The 27,803-nt window shown below is 40.8% G+C and overlaps 1 protein-coding gene across 1 annotated transcript; it reads right to left on the bottom strand.

The window, feature by feature from the left end:
- Positions 1–1,651: 1,651 nt before the first annotated feature.
- On the bottom strand, positions 1,652–25,324 carry SUZ12 (SUZ12 polycomb repressive complex 2 subunit). The gene is made up of 16 exons (XM_063175586.1): positions 25,012–25,324; positions 22,208–22,254; positions 22,054–22,118; positions 17,296–17,364; positions 15,681–15,730; positions 14,348–14,433; positions 12,881–13,112; positions 12,026–12,128; positions 10,608–10,713; positions 9,711–9,888; positions 7,464–7,555; positions 6,868–7,011; positions 6,113–6,270; positions 5,375–5,573; positions 4,796–4,875; positions 1,652–4,474 (listed from the first exon to the last, which is right to left on the bottom strand). Exons 1-16 carry the CDS (start codon positions 25,313–25,315, stop codon positions 4,129–4,131), a joined length of 2,259 nt encoding a protein of 752 aa, XP_063031656.1. The 5' UTR covers positions 25,316–25,324; the 3' UTR covers positions 1,652–4,128.
- Positions 25,325–27,803: the final 2,479 nt, after the last annotated feature.

Below are 27,803 nucleotides of genomic sequence, written 5' to 3'. Positions count from 1 at the left end.
AGAATGCCTCCTGTATTCCCTGTATATTAGAGGTAAAACTAAATTTTTGGTTTGGGGGGTTGTAAGGATCGGGGAAGGCGTGGCTCGGCGCTCCGTGCAGCCGGGGCGGGGCGGCCTCGTCGGTGTGAGCTGATCCCGGGGGGCGGCGGAGGAGAGGCGGCTGCGGGGCGGAGCCGCGGGGGGCTGGGCGGGCAGGGCCGGGACCGGGGAGTTGAGCTGAAACGCCGGCAGGGATGGGGTCAGGCCTGAGCGTCTGCCCTGCCACGGGGGGCGTGGGCAGCTCGGGGTGTGCTGAGCTCCGGGGGGAAGCCGGCGCGGCCGTGCCAGGCGTGCTCGGCACCGCGGATCCAGGAGCCACGGGGGACTGCACGGATGCAGCAGCGACGGGACTTGGGACGCAGCCGAGGCTGTGTGGGCAAAGGGGACGAGGGGGACTTGGGGGGGCGGGAGGAGCGGCCGCACTCGCGGGTAGCGGAGGGGAAGCGGTGGCCTCGGCACAGTGGGGAGGGGGCCACGGGGACGCTGCTGGGCGGGGTGGTAGAGGCAGAATGGAGGGGCGGGACCGCGATAATGGCCAAACTGGGGGCGGGAACCGCCGGAGCCGGGACAGCAGGGACCCACGGGACGGCAAAGGGCGGGTGGCAGGACCATGGGATGGGCCGGGGGGATGGCTGGGGCCGGGGGCATGGGTGTCGGGACCGCGAGGGGGCGGCAGGGGCGAGCAGGACTGCAGGTAACAGGGCCGTGGGTGGGGGGCTTGTCCCAATGGAGACTCACAGCGGCAAGGGGCGGACTCGCAGCAGGGGCGGAGCGCGGCAGGGCGGCTTCTGCGGGCATCCCCCGTGCAGCGAAGAGCTCCGGCAGCGCCCTGCAAGCAGGAGTTACTAATAAAGTCCTTTATTCAAACTGTGCCCAAAAAGTCTCTGGTAAAGACGGCTGAACGGTCAGCACTGGGGAATTCAATAAAGTCCATTCTAAGAAGTTTTTACACTCCCATTTTGGTAACTGACTTGGCATGGAACTGAAAAAAGGCTTTTTTGCTTGGAACAACACTGTCAAAATTGCCCTCACAGAATGCCTCCTGTATTCCCAGAGGTAAAACTAAATTTCTGGTCTGGGGGATTGTAAGGATTGGGAGTTTTGTTTTGTTGATCAGATAAATAATCAGAACACTTCAAATCATGGGCAACTGCTTCATTCCAGGCAGTGAATTTTTACCCCACCCCTAAAATTCAAGGGCTACATTCAAGACACACTCCAGGCAATGTACACTGAAGGTTAACAATTCATCTACCACTTTTGAATATAGTGTTTAATGCACTGAATTAAAAATTCAAATCATACTAGGTTCCAGGTTGGGGTTCACAAACCTGTTGTGATCACCAAGTACCAAACATCATTAAAATCTGCCAGGAGCACACTGAAGGCCAGATCAGGAGAACCCAGACAAGATTAAAGACAAGAACGCACTGCCCAACTGCAGCCTGAGGTCCAGTTTGTAGAGCCCAGCTGGCACAACCTGCATTTCAGGATCTGAATCCTAACATGCAACAAGGTTTCCAGTGTGTGCCATTCCACAGTCAGTTCCTGACTTGTCCCACAGTACCTGGAGCATCCATCCTCTGCAGTCCCAGAGAAATGGGATTTAAACTGATACTTATTTAAACTTTACTCCATTTAAGCCAAATACTCTAAAATTTCTGAAAAATTAACCACTTGCATGTAAAAACAACACAAATCTTCATTCTGTAACTGACAACACAAATAATGTTTCATTTGCACTCTAAAAATTACAGTTCTGTACAGTAAAGCACAACTTAAACCCTTCTCAGGTATTCAAGTCCTACCCAAGAAAGGAGAATGAAAGTTATTATAATCTGGCTAAAGCCCTGGAGATTTATGGAGATACCTTAAATAGAACTGTAACAATTTGACAAAGCAGAGCACATCCAAATTTTGAGCCATGCAGAAGGGAGTTCACAGAGGTGCTGCTTGAGGTGTCTGCACAGGAATGACTGGACACCCATCATGGCAGATTTTGTATTACTGAACTTCTTGTACAAAAGCTGATTTCAAGTAAAACATTTAATGAAAAACAATGGTTCATTTAAACAGCTGAACTTGTTTTGAGGTTTTTTTGGGGGGTTGGGTATCTTTTGTTTTTACATCTACTGTACCGTTCAAATTCTTTTTAACCAGCTTACATGGCATCTCCAAAGGTACAAATAGAAAATGCATCTTTATAAATAGAAAACAAGGGGATTTTTTCAGCTTTTATTATAAATTGACATGACATACAAAGTTTACTTGACAGAAGTAATTTCATTACTATTTTTGGGGGGATCACCAACTTTTTGTGCAAACAATGCTAGCCTTCTTTTAAGCATTAAGAGCATAACTGCTTAAGAAATGACATAAGCAATAATTCTAGAACTACATCTCCCCTAAAATAATCTATTTTTTACATATGTGCACAGCTTTAGCAAATTAAAGCCAGAGAGAAATGCATGATGTACTATCCAGAGGCATAATTAGAGTTTGCTAAAACTCAAGAGAGCTGGCAATTCAAGGATTTTGCAATGAAAAGCTGCAGTTTCCCTCTTTCCTATTTTGTACACAAAATCAGTGACTAAGAACTTAATACTGGATGACAAATCACATCCACACCATTAGTTAAATAGTCTCACAGTTAAACACATCTTAAGGACCATCAAAATCAGTATTTACATTTTATAAATTTCTGAAGACACCATTAGAAAGCTTATATACCCCTTCAACAAATAGGGAACTGCATTTCATGGTGATGGAATGAAATAAAAAACAAAAAAATACCTGTATTTACAGCAGCATTGTTCCTTTATAAATAAAGAATATGAAAAATGAAATATTTTAAGGATAATAAAAAATTGAGGTGATGTCACTCAACCACAGTGCTTGCTGGAATAAAACCCTTCGGTGCTGATACTGTACCAGTAGTGAAACCACTTTCCATTGGAAAAAATCTGTAAACGTATGCATAAAATGTGTTAACAGCAGTGCAAAACTGCTCAAATATAGTTTAGTCAGCATCTTAGTATCTGTATTGAATACAATACATCACAGAATACTTACATAAGAAGTGCAACACATTTTCTGGTCCAATTTTACAGTGCATTTTTCCCTCAAGAGTGGCATCTCGAAAGCCAAAGCTAAGCCCAGGGCCTGGCCTTGCAGTCTGTGCTGAGGCGAGAACTTTGCGGGCAGTTGGCGGCGCAGCGCCTGCAGACGGACACGAGGCTCCAGCCTTAGCATGGCACCCAGGGTGGGCGACCCCAGGCACAGGGGGCTGCACCCAAACCCTCTCTGTAGCTGTGTAGATATGTAATAAAAATATAAAGGAGCTAAATGTTCAAGTTTAAAATGGTACACTGGGCGATCAATACATCAGAATTATCCACGAAACCCAAACTGCTGGTTAAACCTCAAAAAGCCAAGGTGGTACTTCACTGTGTCTGGAACGTGAAAAGCCAAGATCTTTCCAAACAGGCACGAGACAAAGGAAGTGCTAAGTTTGCCAACTCTGATAATTTTTAGTGTAAAAAAAATTGATTGGTAATTTATGATCAATTGATAAATGATTTCAAATACAAGGATCAAGGTTAAACTGTAAATAGTCAGACGTTATTTTCACAAAAAGCTAACTGGAGAATTTCTAAATAAGAAAAGCAGAAACTGTATCCCAATCCCCTTTCCCTAATGTTTCACAAATTCATGGTAGGAAAAACAGCCAGATACAGATGCAAAAATCTTAATATAAAAAACGGTTTTACATATACTTAAATTATGTAAATTCCATAAAGTTCTTAAGACACTAATTACTAAAATTACAAAAAGATTTTTATATTGCTCTTCATGCTCAAACTCTTAGAATATTGTCATTACATCACCAAAACCAATATACATGTAATACTTGCATAAGTAACTGAATAAAAACCCTGTTTAAACAATATCCTTGTTGAAATCATTTATTTCCATCCAGCAGTGCCTGTTTGGAATCTCTGTATTTCTGTGTGTAATTCTTTATAGAGCTCATGCACCCTAGAACGTCACTTCAATGCTTGTCCGTTGAATGACAATTGACTTTTGACTTCAGAGCTTCTGCTTCTTGCTCTGTTTCGTGACACCTGAGATGCTTTCCACCTCTGAAATCCTCTCTCTCATGGTATTTTCACTGTATCCATTTGCTGTCCCACTTTGTTCCTCGGAAGAATCCTCGTCCGTCGGGGACGCCAATTCTCCTTTCTCCAACTTCTGCTGCATCTCTCGGAGCCTGGCCACAGCTTTGTCTATGGACATGATGCTGATGAGGTTAAAGTCATGCATGCTGACCAGGTGGAGCATAAAGTTTCGACACAAGTTCTTCTTAATGATTTTTTGTCCATAATTTTCAACAAATAGCATACAGGCATGATTCATTTGATTGTCAGCAATAAACCTGTCAAATAAGAAAGCCATCATTATGCAAGCAGAACGCTTTCAAAAACAAAGATACTGTACAACATGATTTATCAATATAACTGTAGAGAGCAGCTGTTACACAGTCCAATATTTTTTCTTTTCAAAGCCCAAATGCTACTAGGCACAACTTCTTTAAAAGCCTAAACTCTCAAAAGCTTATTACAAATTATCCTTTAATGACCCTTTCCTAAACAGCTGAGCCAATTGAATTTTAAGTATTTAGTGAATTACAATGCAAAACGATCAACCAAATCTATATTATAATCTATTTGTATCAAAACTAAGCACAGTAACATACCCGTGCTTCATAACATGAAGATTCCATAATTTCATCACTTCTTTCTCTCCTTCGTTCACATCAGAAAATTCTTCAATTTGCTGGAGATTGGGAGGAAGGATAGGAAAAGAAACAAACACATCCATCAGAACTGTGTATCTGCTGCCAAGTAGTGAGAGCATACCCAAAATTCAACTTACACACAAAAATATATATAGACAATTCAGGCTCTGCAGTCAAATAAGTTAGAAAAATGTCATTTGATGTAGAGACTTTTGATGATAAACAATATTCTTATTATATACAGCCCAAACTGTGTGCTCCTGGTTCCAGCATCTCCTCTTTGAAGGAGAAAAGTAGCCACAAACAATGAAAACTTGTTCAAACTCAAGGGGACTGAACTAACACTGCAAACTGAATGCATACTTGAAAAAACAAACTTTGATTCCAGGAATTTCCGAATTTCCATCAACAGTAGTTCAGCAAAATTTTCTGCTCCCAAAATGCAGGATTTTCACAACTGTTCCCTAAAAGAACTGCAGATCATCTTTTAAAAACCCCAATCTGCTTAAAACAACTTTGTACAAAGGGAATAATTACAGTAATGGTTTTCTCCCTCAGCCATTCCGGGTCCTTCTCGTCCTCACTGTCCACCTCCATCTCCTGGGGGCGCAGGGGCAGGCAGGTGTCGCTGTGGAAGTAGAGGCGGTTGTGGCCGCTGCTGTACGTGCGCTGCTGCTCCACCTCGCCGTCCTCCGACTCCAGGAACTCCGACATGCTCGCTTTCGTGCGCTTGGGCCTGCAAGGGAGAGCTCACTGCTGTCACCAGCACATCACAGAGGCAAATATTGACAACTGCCACTGATTACACAAGAGCTCCTGATCCAACCCTCCAACGTCACCTTTTGGGGAAGAAAAGTTTTAGGGTAAGGCAGTTAAAGAGAGCTACATTGTTATGAATGGATATCTCAATTGGAAAGACGTAGAAAAATCATGGGTGATGTTATCCTCCTTCAGTTACATTTTATTTAGTCATAACAGTGAAATCTAGCACTGTGTATGTCCACCTGCAGATTCACAAATCCCCAGGTATCAGAAATCTCGTTTATAGGCCAAAAGATTCTTTACAGAAAGAGTTGTTGGGCATTGGAATGGGCTGCCCAGGAAAGTGGTGGAGTCACCAGACCTGGAGGTGTTTAAAAAAGACTGGATATGGCACTCAGTGCCAAGGATTAGTTGCTAAGGTGGTGTTAGGTCATAGGTTGGACTTGATCTCCAAGGTCTTTTCCAGCCTAGTTGATTCTGTGACCCACACAGAGCTTGTTTGCCAGCTCCTACCTGCACACCAGGATGTGAGTGATGGGAGTCCTCTTGACGGGCCCGTTGCGGCTGAAGGCGAAGCCGGGCTGGCGATGGATGTCCTGCGGGTTCCCGGCGTAGGAGCCATCGTAGCACTCATTGATGGACACGTCTATCCGAGCACCTTTTGGATGATACTGCAGCACAGATCAAATACTCAGCAGACAGTAATGACAATGCATCAAGACGTTTAAACAAGTGACCTTTAAATTCTGAATACCTTAAATATTACTTCTCAATAACCTGATACAGCTGTAAGTTTCCTTTCACAACACCCAAATAATTTTTAACCTCTAGAAGCAAATTACACTAAAGCTTCCTTGCTCTGTACCATTTTACTGTTTTGTATAAAACCACTCAAAACTAGTTATAAAATTAAGTAAAGTATCAGCAAAAGACTGCTAGTAAGAACATTTCTAGATTTCCTAGAGCTTCAAGAGACTTCCAACCAAATACAATTACATTGCTTTCCACATCAAAGAACACATTGATGCAAAAACAGCAGCTACATTTAGAATTCAGCCTCCAGTGGTCAGCATTATTTAATATATATATATTGAAACAAAGACAGTATTTCCCCTCCATGTAACACACAAACATTCACAGAAAGCAGCTTCTAACCTGTAGATACAGCCCTACAACTTCCTAAGCTGGAAACAGAATCCCTGTCTTTGTAGCATCTGTGACAGACTGTACAGAGTTTTATAGTGCTGAACTACAAAATGGTTACTTACAACATAATTAAATATAAATCTGCTGTGGCAGAGTTTCAGATGTTTGAGTAAACTGTAGAGTTTCCGACAGTTCAGTGTGCACCAGGGGCAGTGCAAGTCATCGCGGGCCTCGGTCTGCTGCCTTGTGTTATTGTTGTAAAGGAACTGGTGCAAACAAAGAACAGGCAGAGCAAAATTAGCACCAAATGGGTTTCATTCATTAACTTCCAACCCCCAAAACCAAGCTGGATGTTGTTACAGGAGACCTCCACAGAAGCAGTTAGATTTTGGGAACACTATATGAGCTCAGTGTACTGAAACAATGGTATGTCAAGAATTTTGTTTCCCATTGGAGACCCACCTGTCCCCCTCCAGAAGTCTAACAAGGAATGCCCTTGATCTTTCAGAACATCAGATGTGTCCCCAAGAAGATTAGTTTTCTAGAATACCTCCATAAAGAGGAGTCTGTGGAATGGCTTTCAGTCTGTGAATCTGAGACTCTTTAAGGCATCCACAAAAAGGGCAAATGGAAATTTCCACCCAGCTCCCAAGCAAACATTTTAATCCCACACAATATTTCAATTCTAGTTTTTCCCTTTAATGATTATTTCTAATACCTGGTAAAATATTCGCAACTTCTGTCGAGGTTCATTTAAAACATCTCTCTCTTTTCTTGTCTGAAGGTCTGTAGGCAAAGATTCTTTCACAGCTGAAAAAAACCCACATATAGACACACGTTTCTTTGGTGCACAGGAACAGACAAACATTGTTTCTTACCCAACTATGGAAGTCCTGAGAAGGGCACTGCTGCTGAAGGAAACAGGATACTTGAATGTCCTTGGACATAAGTAGCTCCTACCAGCAACAAGGAAGTCTGGATGCTCAGTTTCCTTCACAAACCTACAGGCAAACCCACTTCCAACACAAGATTATCCCACGAGCTGAAGAATCATTCAGAGAACTTTAAAATGCTCAGGTAAAAAGCAACATTTTTCTTACTCCATTTCAGCAGAGAATTCTTTATGTATGGCTAAAAGCTGGGACATAAAAGCTATCCCTGCTTTCATATTGCTGCATTCAAATACATCACTTAAATTCAATTTCAGAAGTTCCACAAGTCTCTTAACAGGCAGCAGAAATATAAGTAAACACACAAAATATTTAACTGAAACTTTAACCCTTGAACACTGTTTGCATGTGTAATGGCACTGCTTAGTTGCTTCTGAGTCTCTTCCATACACTTTAATCTATAACAGTATTTGATTTCACACAGCTAACGAGAAACCCCACAGAACTAAGCAGGTTTATAAATCTGCCCTCAAGAGAAACCAAGCAATGACCCTACTTGCTTCTGAATGGTGATAAAGATGGGAAAACAAGGCTCAGCTCTACTGACCTAACTTGTAGAAGATGCACTTATTTTATATTTAATATTTTGGAGAAGAAAGGAAATTTTATTTTCTGTCTGTATGAAAGAGAGGAAGCCTGACACTTTAGCCTGCACCACATCAGAGAAATCCCAATTCCATGGCTCAGTTACTTTCAGAACTTTGTAATTACAGCAAAGTTAAAGCTGCCATATTTAGAAAGTCTTTGATGTCTTTATTTCAGTGGTCTGCCTTGGGAAATATGCCAAAGTAAAATGACAACACCAAATTTATGTCCCATTGGGAAAGATGAACTGGATCTTGATCAGAATATCTGATAGAACTTTTGTAGTTTTCACTCTCATGGTATTCAGACACTGCAAACAGCACAACCATAACAAATACCCTACAATGCTGCACATTACACTACAATACATTTGTGCATAAGAGTTGGCTGTTCTATTTTGGAAGGTTGCTCTGGCTGTAACTTTATCAATTTACTGGAACATTTAGTTTTTCTGATGGAAGAAAAAAATGGGTTCCTGGTTACACTGGCAATGCAGTCTTGCCACGTTCCTACTCTACATTTGTTACAGTAAACTACCACACACCTTCTGGAGTTTGTCAACTCAACTCTCATTTCTTTTGCAAGTCTGAGCATAAAACCTGCCTAACAAATTACAATACAGGTCTCCAAGAAACTCTAAAATACAAGGAAGCCTAGTACAAGGAAGTAAAGAGAAATCCACAGTCTAGGTGTATTTGTAGGTGTTGAAACAGCAGGTGCAACCTGTTGTTCTCTGTACAAGTTTTCCAGATGTCCTTGAGCTTCACTTGCCAACACAAGGTTGTAACACAAAGTCACAAACAACTGGGTGTGAGACAAAGTAAAGATGGCATCTAAGCCAATTTTCCTTCTAGTTTCTATACTGAGCATGAAGCCATCCTCGGAATATCCCTCTGGCCAGTCTATCCCAGCTGTGTCTCCTCCCAGCCCCTTGTGTCATCTGGCCTCTTTGATAGTGGGGTAGTGTGAGAAGCTGCAAAGTCCTTGACTTAGTCTAAACACTGCTTAGCAACAACTAAAGCATCAGTGTTATCAACATTATTCTCATCCTAAATCCAAAACACAGCACTAAAGCAGCCGCTGAGAAGAAAATTAACTCTATTCCACCTGAAAGTAGGGCACCTATAAACCCAGAAACTTACAGAACACTGATTGACTAGGGCAAACCAGACAATCTCAGAAATCCTAGTGATGGATTTTCCCCAATGTATTTCACAGCAGGCTTTATGAGCATTGTATACAATCACTTCAATATTGTCCTGATGTATAGCTTTTAACCTTAACAAAATGACAAAATATGGGATACAACAAAGCCCACTTAGTTTTGCTTTTTCCTGCTGAGAACAACCTGAAGCAGCTGCACCAGTGAGCCCTAAGCACACAAGGGTTGAGCAGATGATTATTCAGCAGCAAAACCAAAGTTTGCTTACCTATAGTCTGAGTAGGTTTAACAGAATTGGGCTTGTTTTCTTGAGGGAGGCTCTCAGAATTTCGTGTTGCAAGAGGCTTAGCTATAGGAGCTGTAGACTTATCATTTGTGTCTCCTGTCCAACGAAGAGTAAACTGAAGTGTAGGTCCCTGAGAAAATGTTTCAAATGGAGGCAACCTCTGCAGAGGGGGGGCGAGGAAAAAAACACAGCAGAATTAAGTGTCTTCATAAAAACAATCAGGAGAATATATTCACAGAACATAAACTGTGTAATTTATGTAATTTATTTATTGCAGGTAGAGGCTGATCAGGATAGTTGAGCTTATAACTGTACTTTTACTATATAATTTGGATCATCTCTGCTTTTTTCATAATTATATGATCATGTTGAGACACAAATACTTTGCAACCATCTGGAATCTTCATGTTCTTCTCTGCAATCACTTACAACTCACACTCTTCCAGGACATGTGAGCATGACTGTGTAAGTACACACAATCACTGCATCACTGAGTGTTGATTCACCTCAGTTAACAACTTCTCTCTGCTCAACCCTTCCTCCTACACTCATACACACTCTTCTTTTCACCATTTTATCAGCTTTCTCTTATGTACCTAAGATCACACCTGTCTGGGTTCCTCTTTCTTCCCATTAAATATTCTGATGTTTGCTCCTTTTAGATACATCTAACTTGTTAGAATAGCATTCAAACTGCCTGATTTTCTAGGTCAGGAATTCAGAAGTCTCAGCTGCCATACTTACAGTAGTTGACATCTGCTTGTATTAATGATTCAGTGTAGCCAAAGCTATCTAAATTGAGAGCTAAATTAAAATATATGTCCATACATTCCCAAAGGAATTATTTCCTGGCTTCTTGGCCACTAAAACAATCCATACCTTCCCATCCAGAATCGTTTCCCATGTTGCTCTTTTCTTGCTAATGGGACACTCTTCCATTTCCTGCATGGCCACTTCATATTCCCCATCCAGAAGTTGCAAGCGTCTGTCAAGACAAAATATGGATTATGTGTAAAAAGGCTCTTCTATTGTTTGTCTATTAAAATACACTATTTCACAGGAATTAAATTTCCATGAATCTAAAGACATATTTTCAGGTAAATTTTTTTGACTAGGTCTAAATCTTAGGCAAACATCATCCATAACAAAGAAAAATGTTAAAGACTAAACCAAAAATATATAAAATATATACATTTTATGCATGACTTGGTTCTGCTGCAAATCAGTCTCATTTATACAACAGCATGTCTGAGAATGTCCTTGCTTATCATCACTACAAAAACATCTAATGGTTCATATGTTGCTAAGCATATTGAAGTTATCCAGTGGAATTAAGTAATAGAAAATAACAAAATACTGTCAAGACTTCCAAGATACAGATTAGAAAAGGACATTTCTTCAAAATTCTTCTCAAAATATACTTCTAAAACCCTATTTGGATAAACAACCATTTTGTCAGAATTAGTTGGAGTTTTTCTTCAAGCTCCATTTTTGTAAATACCTACCTCTGCCTGAGACCTGCATTTTCCATGGAAAGAACCCTTATTTTCATGTACTGTATTTTGCCTGTTGGCACTATGATCCTTTGCAGCACAAACAACCAAAATGTCTACCCAGGAAATGGTCTGGTCCTTATCTTTTTAACTGGATCTAGAGTGCTCTAAGCTATTGACACGTGAGCTCACCACACTCCACCTTCCTTGAAATACATTAAGTAGTATCATGATAATAAATAATTAAACTACATGACAGAGTAGGCCTGTTATAATTTTAACTACTTGTTTGACTGTCCTCTAGTAATGGGAACTGATGTCTTCTGTAGCTGTCAGCAGAATGAGACCTGTGACTACACCAGCAACACTCTGGGCATGGGAAAAATTATGGCACTCAACAAAGTGTCAGCAGAAAGTGTATTTCAGAGATCTTTTCTTTGTTTAACTTTTTAATTATGCTGTCATTGATCTTGAACAGAACCAGAGAATTTAGGTCAAAAACTGGCAAGGAACAGACAAACAGATGCAAACTGCCAGGACAATATTCAAGTTCACAGATGGGAATTATTTACAGTAGTCACTGAATAGGTCTCAGTATAAAATGTGTTATGAAACCTGTAGGGTTTTTTTAAAAAAAACATAAGCATAAGTTCTTTTTGTAAATAACAACTAAAATGCAGCCAAAGACAATATACACTGTAACAAGGAAGATACTAAGCTTATTATCAAATTTCTAATATTATGATGATTAAAAATGATTAATAGAATGATTAATAGAAGCTACATTTGTTTTTACAATATTACCTGTTTTTATCAAATACAGTCATTTGTGCTACAAATGTCTTTTCCCCATCTTCACGATTTGAAGAATTTCTTTTTCTTCTAGCTGGAAGCTCCTCATTGACATCTGCACATAAGAAATATGGTATTCAATCATTACATAAGCACAGACTCAAAAGATCCAACAGTCTCTGTGCACTCACAAATATAACTGGCTATTGATTGTGCCATACAATAGAGAAGGACAATGCAATAAAAGACCACTTAGCTTAACAGTAATCATATTTTAGGTGTGCTCTCGTATATTTATAATTTCATTGTATTATTCTGTCAGCATAAGAATTTGGGATCTGATCTTCCTCCTCTTGTGGCTATAAAATAGTGAGAAATAAAGTTTTTCATTCTACATGTACTCTCCAAGCTGCAACATTTGTGTTGTAACACTTCTCAACAAGATTAAGAAAATAACTTTTAAAAATTTAAAAAAATTTTTAAAAATTCTTGTCATTTAGTTTTGCTGAGAAACACTGACAGCACCCTCAGTGAGTCAGGAGTGACCAGTGCTGGTGGAGGAATGAGGACAGTCTCAGTGACCACAGGGCCCTCTTGCACTGTTCAACTCCAGCAGTGCTGCCTCCCACCTTCAGCACCACGTCAGTAACAAGTGGTGTTAAATTCACACAAAACCAGAAGCACAATTTCCAGCTAGCAGCTGACTTTCAGCCCCATCTCAGAAGAGACTGCAAACAAATAAAAGCTCAATCACTCAGTTACTCCTGGCCCTTGTTAGTGTGACCCACACTGCTCATCCAGTCACCTCCACACGTGCCCACAAATAAACCCTCAGATTTAAAAAGCAGATTTCAAGGCTGAACTCACCAATGTTTTCATTCGTTTCACCGTTGATCAGTCCATTAAATTCTCTCCTTCCTGGGCGAGTGACTCTGAATAACAATGAGTAAGACTTCACCATATGGCTGTTGCTTGGTTCAAACTCATTACTGGAAACTGCAAGTGATGGGAAGTTGCCTGGTTTTATTTGGCTGAGGTCTGGGTTTAAAGGCACCTGCTTTTTACCTGTAGGAACCTGTCTTATTGGACAACTGACATCCTGCAGCAAAACAAGAAAGAAAAGGTTCAGGTTTTTAGATTTCAAAGTAAAGACATTAAGTATTTAAATTGATGCCATTTCTAAACTGCATTTGTTCTGCCAACTTTTGAAAATAAGCCTCATAATAAGTCTTGTAACAGATATAAATAAAAAACCTGGAACAATCCCAGATTTTAAATGCAAACCCAGATATTTTTAAGTGCAAATAAAACTGGCATTCTATATCCCTTTCTGGCAGCAGACATCTTTCTCTATGTGAATAAAATAACATTAACATGAGGCACTTAAAAAGATTGTAGAACAGTCATTAATACTAATTTAATTCTGTTTACCTGAAGAAATTAAATGTTTTGGTTATATATATATTTTTTCAAAGGCTTTCTATCTTCTCCTTGCAATATTTCAAAGTGCATTTTGTGCTATCTGTGAGATAAAGAACCACTTACCTAGGATTTTTTATATTCAATTACCTCTCAAAGAGATCATTGAACATTGTGTAGAGTTGGGAAAACAAGACAAGATGGCCTAAATATGAAATTTGCAGGAAAACATTTGGAATAACCATTAGCACCTCCTGATCTCACTACATTTATCCATACTACAATAATTAACAGAATTGGATAGAAACAGTATTAATTCTTAAAAACCAAATCAGCCTAGCATTAGGAAAGAACACAGAACACACAGCTCTGACTGCAAATCTTTCCCTTTCTTGCTTATGATTCATGGCAGCTAAAATCTGCAATAATTGAAATAAACTAAAAAACACAGGTACAGAAAAAGCAAGGAAAGAGAGGTGTTGGCAGATGACTGAGGAATTTGAAACAATTACAGTTTGTTCCTTTTTACTCCTAAACTCTGAAAGGCACAGGCTACTTTATAATTTTGTGATTGCCTGGTTTCCTTAAGCCTCTGGACATCACAAGAGGATGAAAACTTTAATGATGTGACACACAAAAACTGAGGTAAAACCAGAAGTGGCTGAAATACACGAGTGGATGTGATGTACAGGCTGAATTCAATCAACAGACCTGAATGGTTTTTGAAACTCATTCCTCATAAAGCAGTGCAAAGTCCAATAGAAAACAAGTTGAATACATAAGTTCTTAAATTTAAAGGCTAATTTCAACAGAAGCATCACTATAAGGCAGTGTTGCTTAGATATTCTAGAAGCAGCTAAACATTTTGCTTTAATGTTTATTAATTATATTAATAATTTGTCAGATCATTTTTACCTTTCGTTTCTTGTGGCAAACTTTCACCAGCAGTACTTCCAGAGTTACAGAATTTTGTTCATTCTCTGAGTTTTGTGATGGCTTATCTAAACAGAAAAGTATTTTAAGCTCTGAAAAAGTGAAGATCTATTCAATGATATAAATCCATCTGTAATTACTTTTTAACCACAGGCACATCCCAGGTACAAAGACCTCTAACCACATTCTTAGTTTCAACTCTCCCCAAACTTACTACAAATTTCCACTTGAGAATATATCCTAATTATTTTCATATTGGCTGATTTAAAGGCATAGCTGATCTCTAAAATTTAAAACAGCAAGCCTGTTACCTTTTTATAACAGAGAAAAATGTTATGGGTAGATTTAAGGACAGTTACAATATGCTAATTACAGAGGAGCTGAATTATTTTTCCCAGTTTTTTTTTTTTCTTTACAGCTTGCAAACCTAAAATTTGGGCTTAAGATCTAGAGGCTATCAGGTAGGAAAACAACAAAATTACACCACCCCCCCCTATATATCATGTAAGGCTAAATAAATGCACAATAGCTGTTAAAGGACTCTCAAACTTGGAAAAAAAGTCTTAGAAAATAAGACTTTGTTTCAGAGACTGCACAATAAATTTCCTAGAGCCTGGAATCTTCAAGGCAGCTGCTGCCAGTGGTGTGATCAGCAATGGCAACCAAAAATCTAGGAATTTCATCTTATTTTAATGGAAAAACAGTTTTTACTCTCAGAGCAACAGAACTCTTCATTCTGGTCAAGGAAATCCAATATTCTGATATTGAGAGGCAAATCCTTATGTGCTTGAAGGACACCATGGAATGACCTCAAGTCACTAAAATATGATTTTCGTGGCTTTCATAATCATTGGCATGGCTTTCCTTCATTTCTAGACTCAACTTGACAATTTTTTTTCTTACAATTCTACTTTAAAGTAGAAGCCACTGAATCTTCCAACTATTTGAGGGCTGTGGTGTTTTTTAAAGCTACTTCAAACACCAAAGACACACTCCCAGAAAAATCACATTCTTTGGGAAAGAATCACTTTCCTCAAGGTCTATTTCCGTTTGAATGGGTGATGGCTTGAAGGATTTCTCAAAATCACTGTTTTGACTAAAACCCTGAAGGCTTATCTTCTTAACATCACAATTACACCACAGCATTTCTAAAGCACTACTGAATTAGAACTAATGAGACAGGCTGAACAAGTCAATTAAAACCTGCATCCAAACAGCAGAGAGTAAAAACATTCAAATATTCCCCTCACAGATCTCCACTAATTTCAGAGGTGTTATACAAATTAACAGTGGAATGAATAATTGGCAAACATACCATTTTTATGGAAGAACCCAGTAAATGTAAGTTGCAAATGAGCAGACAAGCTAAACAGGAGGGGATAAAAAAGGAAATGTTAGAACAAATAAGTGTTTTCTTCTCACAGCAACCACTTCACTGATGCTCAGTACAGAACTCTAATGATTCAGTCCATCCTCTTAACTTGGAAACTGCCTGGATACAGCAATTGCACTTGATGCAGAACTGAACACCAGTTTTCTCTTTACAGACTTATTCTGTGTACTCCATGACTTGATACATTAAATAAAAATAAAATAAACACTACAGTAGAAGAACATTGCCTGAAGACAGGAGATCCTGCCTTCACAGGCAGGCAAACACATCTGTTGGAAAGTCATCAGCAACAGAGCTCAGCTTTGGTGGAAATTTTCTAGAATTTCACCCTGAACCACAGTCTTGGTGTAAATTAAAAGGAAACCAAACCAACAAGTATTTTAGGCACAGTAAGGAGAATTTTGCAAGGGGGAACCTGCACCTTTAGAAATAAAGGCTATCAGTTTAATCGAGTCCAAATCACTCATAACATGTGCAATCAAAATAACAACTGCACCTGGTTTGTTCCACAGCCTAGACTGTTCTGCTGACCATAGACACATCTTATTTCAAATTGTAAAATTCAGGGCATATTTCTGTTGAAATAGGTATTCATAAATCTAGATTAAAAACAGTCCCAAAATCACTTCATATTCCTGAAGGACACATTGAAAAAAACAATCTGTCCCACTGCCCCACCAGACAAAACTTTGTGCACCTTCACTTCTCAGGCAGATACAATCTGACACTCCACACTTATTTTTAAACACAAACATTCCCAAGAGCTCTGAGATGACCAGCAAAAGTGCCCAACAGCACAAGCATTCAAAGGACTCTATCGACACCAACTTGCATCATTCATCCATGTTACTTTTCCACATTAAAAAACATTTTTTACAGTTTTGAAAGCACAAAAACCAACACACACAAATCAATACTCTATGTTGTTTCAACAAAGCAACTAAACACAATATATAGAGAAAAATACAATTAAGAAAAATAATATATAATAAATCCATAAAACCTCTTAGAACACAACATTTGTAAGTTTGTTTCAGACTACATAGTCTGAAACACTGTATATAGCACAGCTGCCTCTGAAATAGTCTAGTAATTTGCAAACACTGTGGGAAAAGAACGGGTTAAAAATAGGAAGTATACAACAACATAAACTACAAGCAATAACACTTTGTATTCTCCCAAATCCACCTCCTTTTTACTTTTAATTCCAACACACACAGATTACTTATTGACATAACTGACTCTCTTAAAAAAACAAAGTTAAGGCAAATACCTATTTGAGGTTTCTATACACATTTTAAGAGATGCCACAACAAATACTGAAAGTTTATCCCAGTACTGCTTTTCTCCAAGTTAAATGACCAGCATACAGACACACATTTTAAGATTCTGGAAGCAACATTTCCAGCAGCAACTACCTTGCTTCGAGTAATGACTCTTTATCACTTGCACTTTATCAGTCAAAAGGACTTCTGATTCACAGCCCATGCATGTACTCATTTGTACCCACACACATAAATATACAGCAGGACAGTACCTGTGAGATTCTTGTTCTCCCTTCATTTTCTCTACTTTTGATAACATGTCATCTACTTTGAATGTTTTCCTGTGAGGAGAAAGCAAAAAGAATAGTTTTACACAGCCACTATACCCACAGCTTACAGCAAGAAAATTCAGCCTGAGCTTTCACTTGATTTTCCATGTAAACTGTCTATATATATACATATATACTTTTGTATGTAGTATGTAGTATCATGCCTGTGCTATAAGGGACACAACTGCTTCTCAAGTAGTATCAAAAATACAAGGAATTAAACCCAGAGCTTGCAACAGTAATCCTACTGCTCTAAGAAGTTTCATTTAACAGCAACATATTGAAATCCTAACAAAGAACATGTTTAACCACATTTCAACTTTGTCAAAGACAATCTTCCTGTTTTACTGACACTTACACATACCAGGAATTGACATGTCTGCCCCTCAGTCATTTCTATTTCAATCTTGAGCATAATAATGAAAATCACTCAAAACCTTACAGGACAAAAGAGTTAAAAGCCTAATTAAAACCCCAAAGCCTTATTTCTCCATACATCTCTATTAAATGGACACAATGCAAAGAGCAATGAATTTGGAAGCAACCTTTGGAACTCACTCAGAGGAAACAGGGCACAATGACAACCAATGACAACAATGTCAAAGAGAATAATCACTTCAAATCTTTCCTCTCTGTAATTCTGACATCAGTCTGCTCCTGCTCATATGTTCAGCCTGTTCTACCATACATACAATTTCATGTTCATTGCTAAATAAAGCTCACTGATGAGCAGAAGTTATTCAGCATGTTACAGAACAGTCTCTCCGTTTTCCATTAAAGGCAAGTTAACATTTGGATCTAGATGCCCACAGAATTGCACTTGACTACAGTGACAACACAGGAGTGTGAGGGCACCTTTCCTGTACATTTATACCTTAGAAAAATGGAGTAAGAAGAATATAAACCATTGCCAAACACTGGATTTCTTGCACAGGGAACAACACCATGCTCTGGGGAAGCAGGAAGCATTTGTCTACAGAAATACCCTGACTGAAGAAACACTGATGTCACTCTGTCTGCAGTCAGCACGTAATGCTGGAGAATGATTGAGTTACACATCACATGGGGACCAAACAGCAACACTGGGCAACAAAAACTACAGGGCTGCACTCATAACAAGGAGAAAAACAATTATGATTTGTGTAGCAAACAATCACTGATTCAAAGCTCTACTCAGCCCAAGAGTCACACATATGAGACTGAAGAACCGACTCACCTACACTAAAACGTGGGATTGTTAAAATGAACACTGCAGTGCTCAACTTCAACAAGAGATGTTAAGAACAGAGCAATTTATTAAAAGTTTCATAGTCTAAGGTAAAAATGTCTCTGGGTGCACTTTGCTGCAGCTCATCAAAATCAGCCACTGTTCTGCAGAACAGCAAGTTGAGAGGGCTTTTTCCAGCCTGAGGAATTGCTTAAAACAGATTTAGACCAAAGGTATGTCATGAGCAGAATACGAGCCAAAAACCAGCTAAGAGACAAACATGATCCCAGAATGGGGGAAAGTTAACAATATTTCATAAAATACACTAACATCTGACCCAACTTGTATTTAGTATGTGACCATTATTGATCCAAAAAGAACAGTGGCACAGCCTTTGCTAAATCCAGACTCAGGTTAGTCAAAACAAGAGAGCCTTCCTAAAAAAAAAAGAAATCTTTCCAAGAAACTAAAAATAGCAACTAGTAAAAAATTTTTGCCTTTGAAGTTAACTTGTAAGAGCAGAAATTCCTTTAAAATAAATTACTATTTATGTTCCCATGCTCCCATGCAAAACAGACAAAATCAAGTTTTTATAATAACCATCCCTCACACTCAGGATTTTCAAGAACAGCATTCACTTGTGTAACAAGTATGTGCATCTTGTGCATTCCTTTCTCCACCCACTCTTACTCCAGACAAGAAAAGTAATAATTAGCAAAGTATTAAAGTCACATCATAGCATGCCATTATTTTGCCAATAAATAATATAATTATTCCTTTATCCAAATACTGTATGTGAAGCAATTTTACTAACAGTTACTAACTTCTTTCCAACACCATAATTTGGCCTAATAATACACTAACACCCGAAGACAGACCCAGAGACACAAAGTCTATTAGCTGACCAAAGCCCATCACCTCTCCAACAAGCAGCAACTTCAATACCTGTTTAGCCCAGGCTGACACATGCCCATTAACAAGTCCCTATGACCATTTTCCTATGCTCTAAGCATTCTAGGTGTTCTAAACACTTTCTCAGTATTAAACATGTGGAGCAATATCAATAGATCATTTCCTGGTAAAAATGCAGTTTTAGTTCCCTACCTCCAAGTGATAAATTTGTCTGGCATTTTTCTCAGACTATGATAGAGCTGGAGGTAGAAGATGCGGAGTCACAGTTACTATTCTTTAAGGAAGGTCTATTAAATTCAGAGATTAGTTCTTTATAGTTTACTTTTGATACTGTTTACTGAAATGGAAATCAAAATTATCAGGAATTTAACAATGGCAACATTTAGGAGCTCTAGGGGAATAAATTTATATATATGTATAGTTCACAAAAGCAGGCAAACGGTGATGCAGTTCCAGAAAAGACTTCTTTGCCAAGAGAACTCTACTAACACTTCCACTGTTCTGAAACCAAAACATGGATTTTTCTTAATATAAACCTCAGGATGATCTTCTATAGTTCAGATATTTTCTTTCTTTAAAGTCCCCTTTTCACCAAAACAACGAGATCATAGACCTTAACTACTTGTGTTGAATGAAAAACAGTGATTCAGGTCTTGAGCATATCTGTAAGTATTTGCCAGCACAGATCAGCAAACAAGGATCCTGCTAATCCCCTCAGGAAGCCCAGTTAAGACTCTTTCACCATTCTCTAAGTCAAAACTACCTTTAAATTACAACTTCTGTGGTTTTAAGTGGGCTGAAAGAGAAGGGCCACAGTACTGAGTGAGCATGGAAAGGGCAGAGGGAGCCCAGGGGGAACACACCTCACAATTACTTTCTGTCTTTTTCACTTTCAACTATGCTCACTCACTCCTGTTGCATTACTGTGTTTTTACAAAGAAAACATACTCACACTTTTTATTTAATCTTAAAATTAATTACAAGCATGATTTCAATGAGTCAGCATTGACAGAACTATTGAAAGAAACAATCTGTTGTTAGAACACCTCCCAACTAAACTCAGAGTTCTAAAAGTGTTGAGGGAACTGGTACAAATGAGTCTGTTTCAAACAGAAATCAAGCATTACCTGTGCAGCTGAATCAACTGGAATTTGGAACAGTGGATAACAGTGCACAGGCAAAGAATTGTCTCTTGCTTCCCAGCAAGTATAGCAGATATCCAACAGAACATTTTCAGCTAACATACACATTTCAATCAATAATTAATCTAAGTTATAAGCAAGAATTTCCTGTAGCACAATTCTAGTTAGAAAAACCAAACAAAACTAAACCACAAAAAACAAAACAGCCTGAAAATAATTTCTTAACATTTTGTTCTGACTCACTTTAAAATAAGCAAAAAATTTGTTTTGATAACTTTTTAAAGAAAAAGCAAGCTGCAACTTCAAGTTTAAAAAAAAATCAATAAATCTGATCATTCCTCTCCTAAGTGCCTGAAGTTGTATGTCATGAATTCAGTTTTAAGAAAAAGTTATATTGTGGCATTAAAACTTATAGCAGGAACATTAAACAAAATCCAAGAGATCCAATAATGCCATAAACAGTTCCTTTAATTAAAAATATGTAAATTCTATTGATCAATAGATCATGCAAATATTACCTCCCTTAGATATAAATATGAAGTATAAATTAGAGTTGTCTGCACAATCACAATTTGTTACATATTTGTTGTATTTAAGTCCCACAGCAACTGTTTCTAAGCAATAAGAACTTTGGTGCAAAAATATTTTAGACTAAATGTTCAGGTTACAAAAGAATTCTAAACTCCAACAAAGGATTTTCAGTGAAGGGGAAGTAACTGGAAGGGCCTTGTGATTCTGTTAATAAATAATGTACACTGCACTTGTCCCTCTGCAGTGTTTCTGTGTTTTCAGCCCCACTGACAGGCAGCTGCAGCACCTCACATGACAGGAATGATTATTTTGCAATATCAGAACTGAACCTCATCTCTCAGGTGCATCCAGCTCAAAGCAACCTCTTCAAAGTATTTGCTGGAGCTCTTCTAAAATACTATAAACAGACTTGCTTTATTTTCCAGCTTTTAAAATAACTACAGAAATAATTACTGGATTCTTTCAAAATTAATTAACAAAGCAAATAGTTTTGTATTTGAGTTTTGATTTTTTCAAAACAACTGGTTAGGTTACAGTTTAAAATACAATGTTTCATATGATTGTGATTAAGCACCATTGATTACACGAGCTGGGATGCCATACAGTTTTGTTTGGGTTTTTTTTAAGAAGTTCTCCTCCAAAATAGAAAACAAACACGGGAGAATTAGTTACGGTTCTGCAGATAGCTCTCCACATTTGAATACTCCCAGTATCCACAGAAGTCACATGGACAAAGCTACACATACACTTAACATTGCAAAAAACCTCTTAGGTCTCAGAAATCAACTGTACACTGAAGTATGCATTTTAAAGTTCTTCAAAAAGAAAACAGGATGTTACCCTCCACTGCTTTTTGGACTTCTGCTACTTGGTGAACATTTTAGGATTACTTTACAAAAACAATTTTACCTTTTGATATTTGTTCTGGAGTTTCTGTGAGACATGTAAGTGAGAGTTCTGTGCAAAAATATTGGCTGCAGGGGAAAGAAATAGAAAATGGTTATGCTTTAATTAAAATTTTCTACAAGTGCAAAGTAAAGGAGTGATAAAACAAATTACTCACTGCTATTAGATTCCGGGTACGGAGAAATCTGTATATCTGGGTTGGTTCTAAGAAAAAGGAACACAGGTTACCCAATGCAACTTACACCTTCAGAAATAGTCTTAGAATGACAAAAAGTATCTTAGTATGGCAATTACTTTGAAACAATTATCACAAAAGCCATTAAGTGAAGCATCACAATGTCCAAGTAACTCCCAAGTTATCACATTCAAGGTTACTTCACCAACCCTACAACACAAAGCAACTTCTTGTTTAAGGTGCCACAAATCAGGGGTCACAACTAAACTCTGCTCTACTTTCCACAAAATGGGTTTCTTACAGACTTTGAATGATTAAGGGGCAGAAAAACACCTCAATGTATCACAACCTATGGTCATATAGGTAAGTTTTCCTCACGAAGTCAATGAACACATCTGCTACGATACCAAAAGAGCACAATGAATTTACACAGCCAGGTAATTTGGATTCTGATTGCTTTAAACTTCTGGCAAGTACCAAGGTCACTTGCAGCACGTACTGAAACAAGAACAGGGACTGGCAGGTGACTGTGATCCATTATGGATCATTCTAAGGTGGGAAATTAATGCTGGTTTTAGTAGAGCAACTACTGTTTTCAGTGCAAAAGGAGAGAACATAATTCAGCTGTTCACCAAATGGACACTAAAGCACAGCATCATCTCACACAGGTCTGAGAACCAACATCCAAAGGATCAACACTTGCCTACAGCCAAGAGAAGGACCTTCAGATTACTTTTAAGCAATTAAATCAGGACAAGAAGGTTTTTGTCTGATCAGGTTATTTCTAACAAGAATTCCAAACTAAACTGAAATACTCCCTTATCTGAACTGAAATAAAAGCCAATGTCACAAAGTAACATCAGCAAAAAGCTTATAAATGACTTAATACACATCAAGTGCAGAGAAAAAAGAGAATAGACGATGTACTGATGGCCATGCTAAGGCTGGTAACTCTGCCTCCATGTCCCACATAAAGAAAACAAAGCTTATTTCTAAAGAAACATAAAATTTTCTTTTCATACAACTGCAAAACATTTATTTCAAATAGCTGGAAACCTTATTGTGTGGAATTCTGTAATTAGAAGTAGAAAAGGACAGTTTTTAATATCCTTTATCCCTTTTTAAAGATATGATTCAGCCTTATTTCTACAGTTATGAATGTAAGACCCTATAGAACACATAATTAAAGAGATGTTATTACTGTTGGAGAAGAAACTCTTAAAATGACCACAGTATTTCCTTTTAGAAGCCTGAAGAAAGCCAGCAAAAATCTGCTTAATGCAAATTATCACAATAACATCCGTATTTTTCAAATCAAGATAAAGTAATTAAGATACGTGCACTTTGCCACAAAGTGAAAATACAGAGTATTCACAACTTTGAAAAGACATCCCATGTTTTTCAGTCTCAAAAAGCCCATGACATAATTATATTTTCTTAATGTATGAAAACATTAAGTCACATTCACAAGGGTGGAATTTAATTTAAAGGCAACACATTGCTGCTTCAACATTAATTTTCCCAAGTGGAAAAATTCTGAAACACTCTCTTCAACCTGCAGAGAGACATATGTCTCACAAGTCTGTATTACTCAGCAAAAGCTTAAAATAAATCTTTTATCTTTTCCTAGCATATGACCTTGAAAAGGGACAAAAACAGTCAGGAAGAATGCAATTCAGTACTACACGTGTTAGGATTTCTTTGATCCAGTGTTTACTTACTGCAGTTTTCCCATGACATTTGCACATGGGGTTAACATATTATGTATATCTGTATGTACAGCTACACTGTAGCTTCCTCCTGATCCCCACCTGCTCAGCTCTGTGCTTCCCTTGTCTGACACACTCAGGCACGACCAGAAGAATTTTTTCCACCTCAGGCACTGAGAAAAGGCTCTTACAACTCAAGTCTGTGACTTGACCCATTTGCAGCACAGTATTTACTGAATACAGAGCGCCCTTACAAGGACTGGGCCACGCTGTATTCCACACTACACCAAAAACTCCAACACTGTCACCGTGTACAGCAAGCGTGAGCATTGACAGCACCAATCCCAAAACAGGATCGTGTCTTCAAGTAGGGCCTTAAAAATTCCCTTCAAATCCTGGCAGCTGCACAGAAATCTTTTAGTGCAATTTAAGTTTACTGGTCCACTGTGCTTTTAAACCAGATTTCCACAAATAACTTTCTAGCGAATTCAGGGGGACTCTCCACCCATGTGGTGCTCCCACAAGGGGAATGCCTGGGTCGCAAAGGTCGATTTCCAACGCGAAACCTCGACTACGTGAAAATTATTGCCAAACAAAGAAAAACCAAGTACAGGGAACTCTTAATCGCGTGCTGCCCCTGAAAGGGGCTCGAACGGCGGAGGCCAGAGAGGAAAGGGCCCCCTCGCCCCTCAGTGCCCAGAGCCTCCAGGGGCTGCGGGAGGAGGGAAGGGAGCCAGCCGCCCCGAAAGCCTGATGGGAAGCGCTGTGAGAACCAAGTTCATCGCTGGGCGCGGGCACACACACACAGACACACACACACACCCTCGCCCTCCGCCGCGGGCCCCGGGCGCCTCTCGCCGCCCTCCCGCACACCGGCCCCGCTCCCCGCGCTTCCGCCCGGGACCCGCCGGCCCCCGCCTCCCCCGGCCCCGCTCCCTCCCTCCATCCCCCGGCCGTGTTTACCCCCGGAAGCCCCTGCTCCCCACAGCCCTCCCCTCCTCCTCCCGCCCTTTCCGCGCCGGCTCGGGCCGGTCCCGCCGGCTCGGCCCCCACTTCCTCCGGCGACCCGGTACTCACTCTCAAAGGCCTGAAGAAAGAGGTCGTGGTCGGCCTGGATCTGCTCCATCTTCGGCTTCTTCACGGGGGGCAGCGCCGCTGCCGCTGCCGCCGCTGCCGAGGAGGCCGAGGAGCCGCCCGAGTACCCGCTGCCTCCTCCGCCGCCGCCGCCGCCCGCGGCACCGCCGGATTTGCCACCGGGAGCCGCCGCCGCGGCGGAGCCCCCGAACCCGCCGCCTCCTCCGCCGCCACCTCCTCCTCCGGCGGCGCCGCCAGCGGAGCCCGAGCTGGGCCCCGCTCCTCCACCGTGCTTCTGAGGAGCCATAGGGGTGGCCCCGGGAGGGCCCCGGCGGGACGGAGAGCGAGCGGGGCGGGCAGGGCCGGCCGGGGCGGGTGCGTGAGGCGGGGGGGGGACGCGCCGCGCTCCAACTCCGCCAAGTCTCCTCCGCCCCGCTCCCCTCAGCGCCGCGGCCGCCGAGCCCGACCGCCGCCGCGCGCCCGCCCCCCGCGCGCGCCCATTGGCTGCGGGGATGGCGCCGCGCCGCCCCATTGGCCGGCGCCGGCCCCGCCCCCGCGTGACGCGCGGATGGTTCTGGAAGCGTTTGGTTGGTCCGCGCTCTCGGCGCGCGCCCCCCCCACCCCCCGCCTTTGAACTGAATTCGCGGGAAAGCGGCGCTCGCGCTCCGGCGCGGGGCATGATGGGTACGGGGGGGCCCTGCTGGCCTGAGGGGCCGCTCGCCGGACCCCGCCCTCGCACCCCGCCGGCGGCGCTGCCCGGGCTGCTCCGAGCCCCGGGGCTGCCCCGAGCTTCATAGCTGCCCCGAGCCTCAGAGCCGCCCCGGCCCCCGCCTCTCCGTACCGCCCCCCCCGGCTCTGCGTGTACCCCGGGCCTCTCCATGCCACCTCCCGCTGCCCCCGCGGCCGCACAGGTGGCTGATGCCCCTCATGCCTGAGGGACCGCTCCGCTGTCCACAGAGCTCAGGAGGTAAATTTGTCCAAATAGAAGCTCAGGTATAAATCGGTGTCGGTTTTGCGGTGGAAGTGGCCATACTGTATCGGCCATGAGCTCCTGCTGTTATCTCTTTATTTAGCTTTAACCTTAGCTAACTGTGAGGGTCCCTCGGAGGAAGGCACAAGAAGTTGCCCATGGGCGCAAGGAAACTTGAATTCCGAGGTAAAATGTCTCCGGGTTCATCAGACCTTCCTCCATCCCCGGCCCCGCCGCTGTGGCCGGAGCGCCGAGAGCCGCGGCGGGGTCGGGGCAGCGGCTCCGTGAGAAACGCCGGGGGAGCTCCGGCCGTGGGGAAATTCAGCAGCCGCTCCATTTAATCACCTCCTTATCAGCGCTGGCAGCTCATAGACAAAAGGCTTCGGCAGCCGTTCCGTTCTGTTTGCTTTCCTTTGCAAAACTTCTCCGGGGTAATTGTACAGGGTAGGGTAAGAATGGTCTATGTGTGAAATACAGCCTTGAATTCTGATACCAGATCCAACTGCTGGCACCCCATCGTCTCAGTTTATCTTCTAATTTCTAGCATTAAGAGAAATTAACTTAGTGATAGATATTAAGAGGAAAACCATATATCAAAGTCAGTGATGCAGTAAATGTGCCTTATATTGTCAATAAAGGGAGATTATAAAGTAATTGTTGCCCATGTCTTAATAAGGGACCCCCATTTGTCCCTTATTAACCTGATTATGTTTAAAGAAAATATATGTGTATACACCCAAAACATTCAAATAACCAAGTCTTTGTTGATTACTATCCCCCTCTTTTTGCTTTTTCTGCTATACCATTTATCTCTCATGTTTGCTCTGGAAAGATGTTCCCGTATCTTTTTTCCCTCCTCCTTCCCTCATCAGGCATTGATGTTTTACTTGCAAGCTTTTCAGTATTTTGCTTCAGCCTTAATTTTCTTACATTTTTATAAATTCATTGTTGTCACCACTTTATCTACATTGTGTTTTCTTCCTCTGAACAATACTGTTAAATGTTTTATCCTGCTTATAATTGTCTCTACTTAGTATTCCAGCTTCTTTATCTTCTATTTCCTACTCAATTTCTCTACAGCCATTTGTTGTAACTGAGTATTTCATTTCATGCCAGTCTCTCACTCCTGGCAGCAGCACTGTTTGATGCACTGCACATTTTTGAGGACCTCATGTGTAATTTCTTTGCTCTTAGTACCTGGGACTTCCTGGTGATGCTTCTGATGTGTGGTGTTTGGGAGGCTGCACTCAGGCTAGAGACCACAGTATCCCAAATTATGGGTATCTTTAGGTGATCAGAGGCTGAGCTTGAGGCTGGTGACACCTGTTACAAGTGACACAATTTATCAATAAATATGTGTGAGAAAGGCTCCTCAATGTTGCACAACTGCAATTCAGTCCTTGGAAGTTGTTTATTGCCTGATTTATTCAACTGCTTCCAAGCCTCTGTTGCTTCTGGTGGGTCATCCTTCTAAATTTCAGAAGAAGACAGAGGGCAACTTTCCAAGCAGGAGTAAGAGATAATTCAGCAATTAATCTCTGGCATTGAGTTGGATTTGCTTGTGAACAGAGGGACCAGGGCTGTGACTCCTGCCTTGAGGAGACATCACAGGGCAGCAGCACATCTGAGTCTGAGCCCTCTGGAAAGGTAGGACTGGCTGCCAACAGGAGCACTTTGGTAGCTTGAGCCTGTTTTCCTTAGTTGGAAAAGAGTCTCTTCCTTTTTAAACTTGTTTAGATTTCCTGCCATGGGCTGTTCATAAGTCCTTAAGGAGCACAAAGTATTCATGAGGTACAGTCCTCAAAAACTCTGAAATGTCATTCCC

This window comes from Melospiza melodia, chromosome 24 (genome assembly GCF_035770615.1).
Source record: "Melospiza melodia melodia isolate bMelMel2 chromosome 24, bMelMel2.pri, whole genome shotgun sequence".
NCBI classification, from domain to species: domain Eukaryota; kingdom Metazoa; phylum Chordata; class Aves; order Passeriformes; family Passerellidae; genus Melospiza; species Melospiza melodia.
This window is presented reverse-complemented; position numbering and strand designations above follow the sequence as displayed.

What these genes read in the sequence shown, in the direction of transcription:
- SUZ12 (XM_063175586.1), bottom strand. Translation starts at nt 25,315, where the DNA reads ATGGCTCCTCAGAAGCACGGTGGAGGAGCGGGGCCCAGCTCGGGCTCC. An exon ending in TAAACCTACTCAGACTATAG is followed by an intron (nt 7,556 to 9,710) that starts GTAAGCAAACTT and finishes GGTTTTTTTCAG; the next exon opens with CTGTGAAAGAATCTTTGCCT. An exon ending in TGAGGGAGAAAACCATTACT is followed by an intron (nt 4,876 to 5,374) that starts GTAATTATTCCC and finishes CCCAATCTCCAG; the next exon opens with CAAATTGAAGAATTTTCTGA.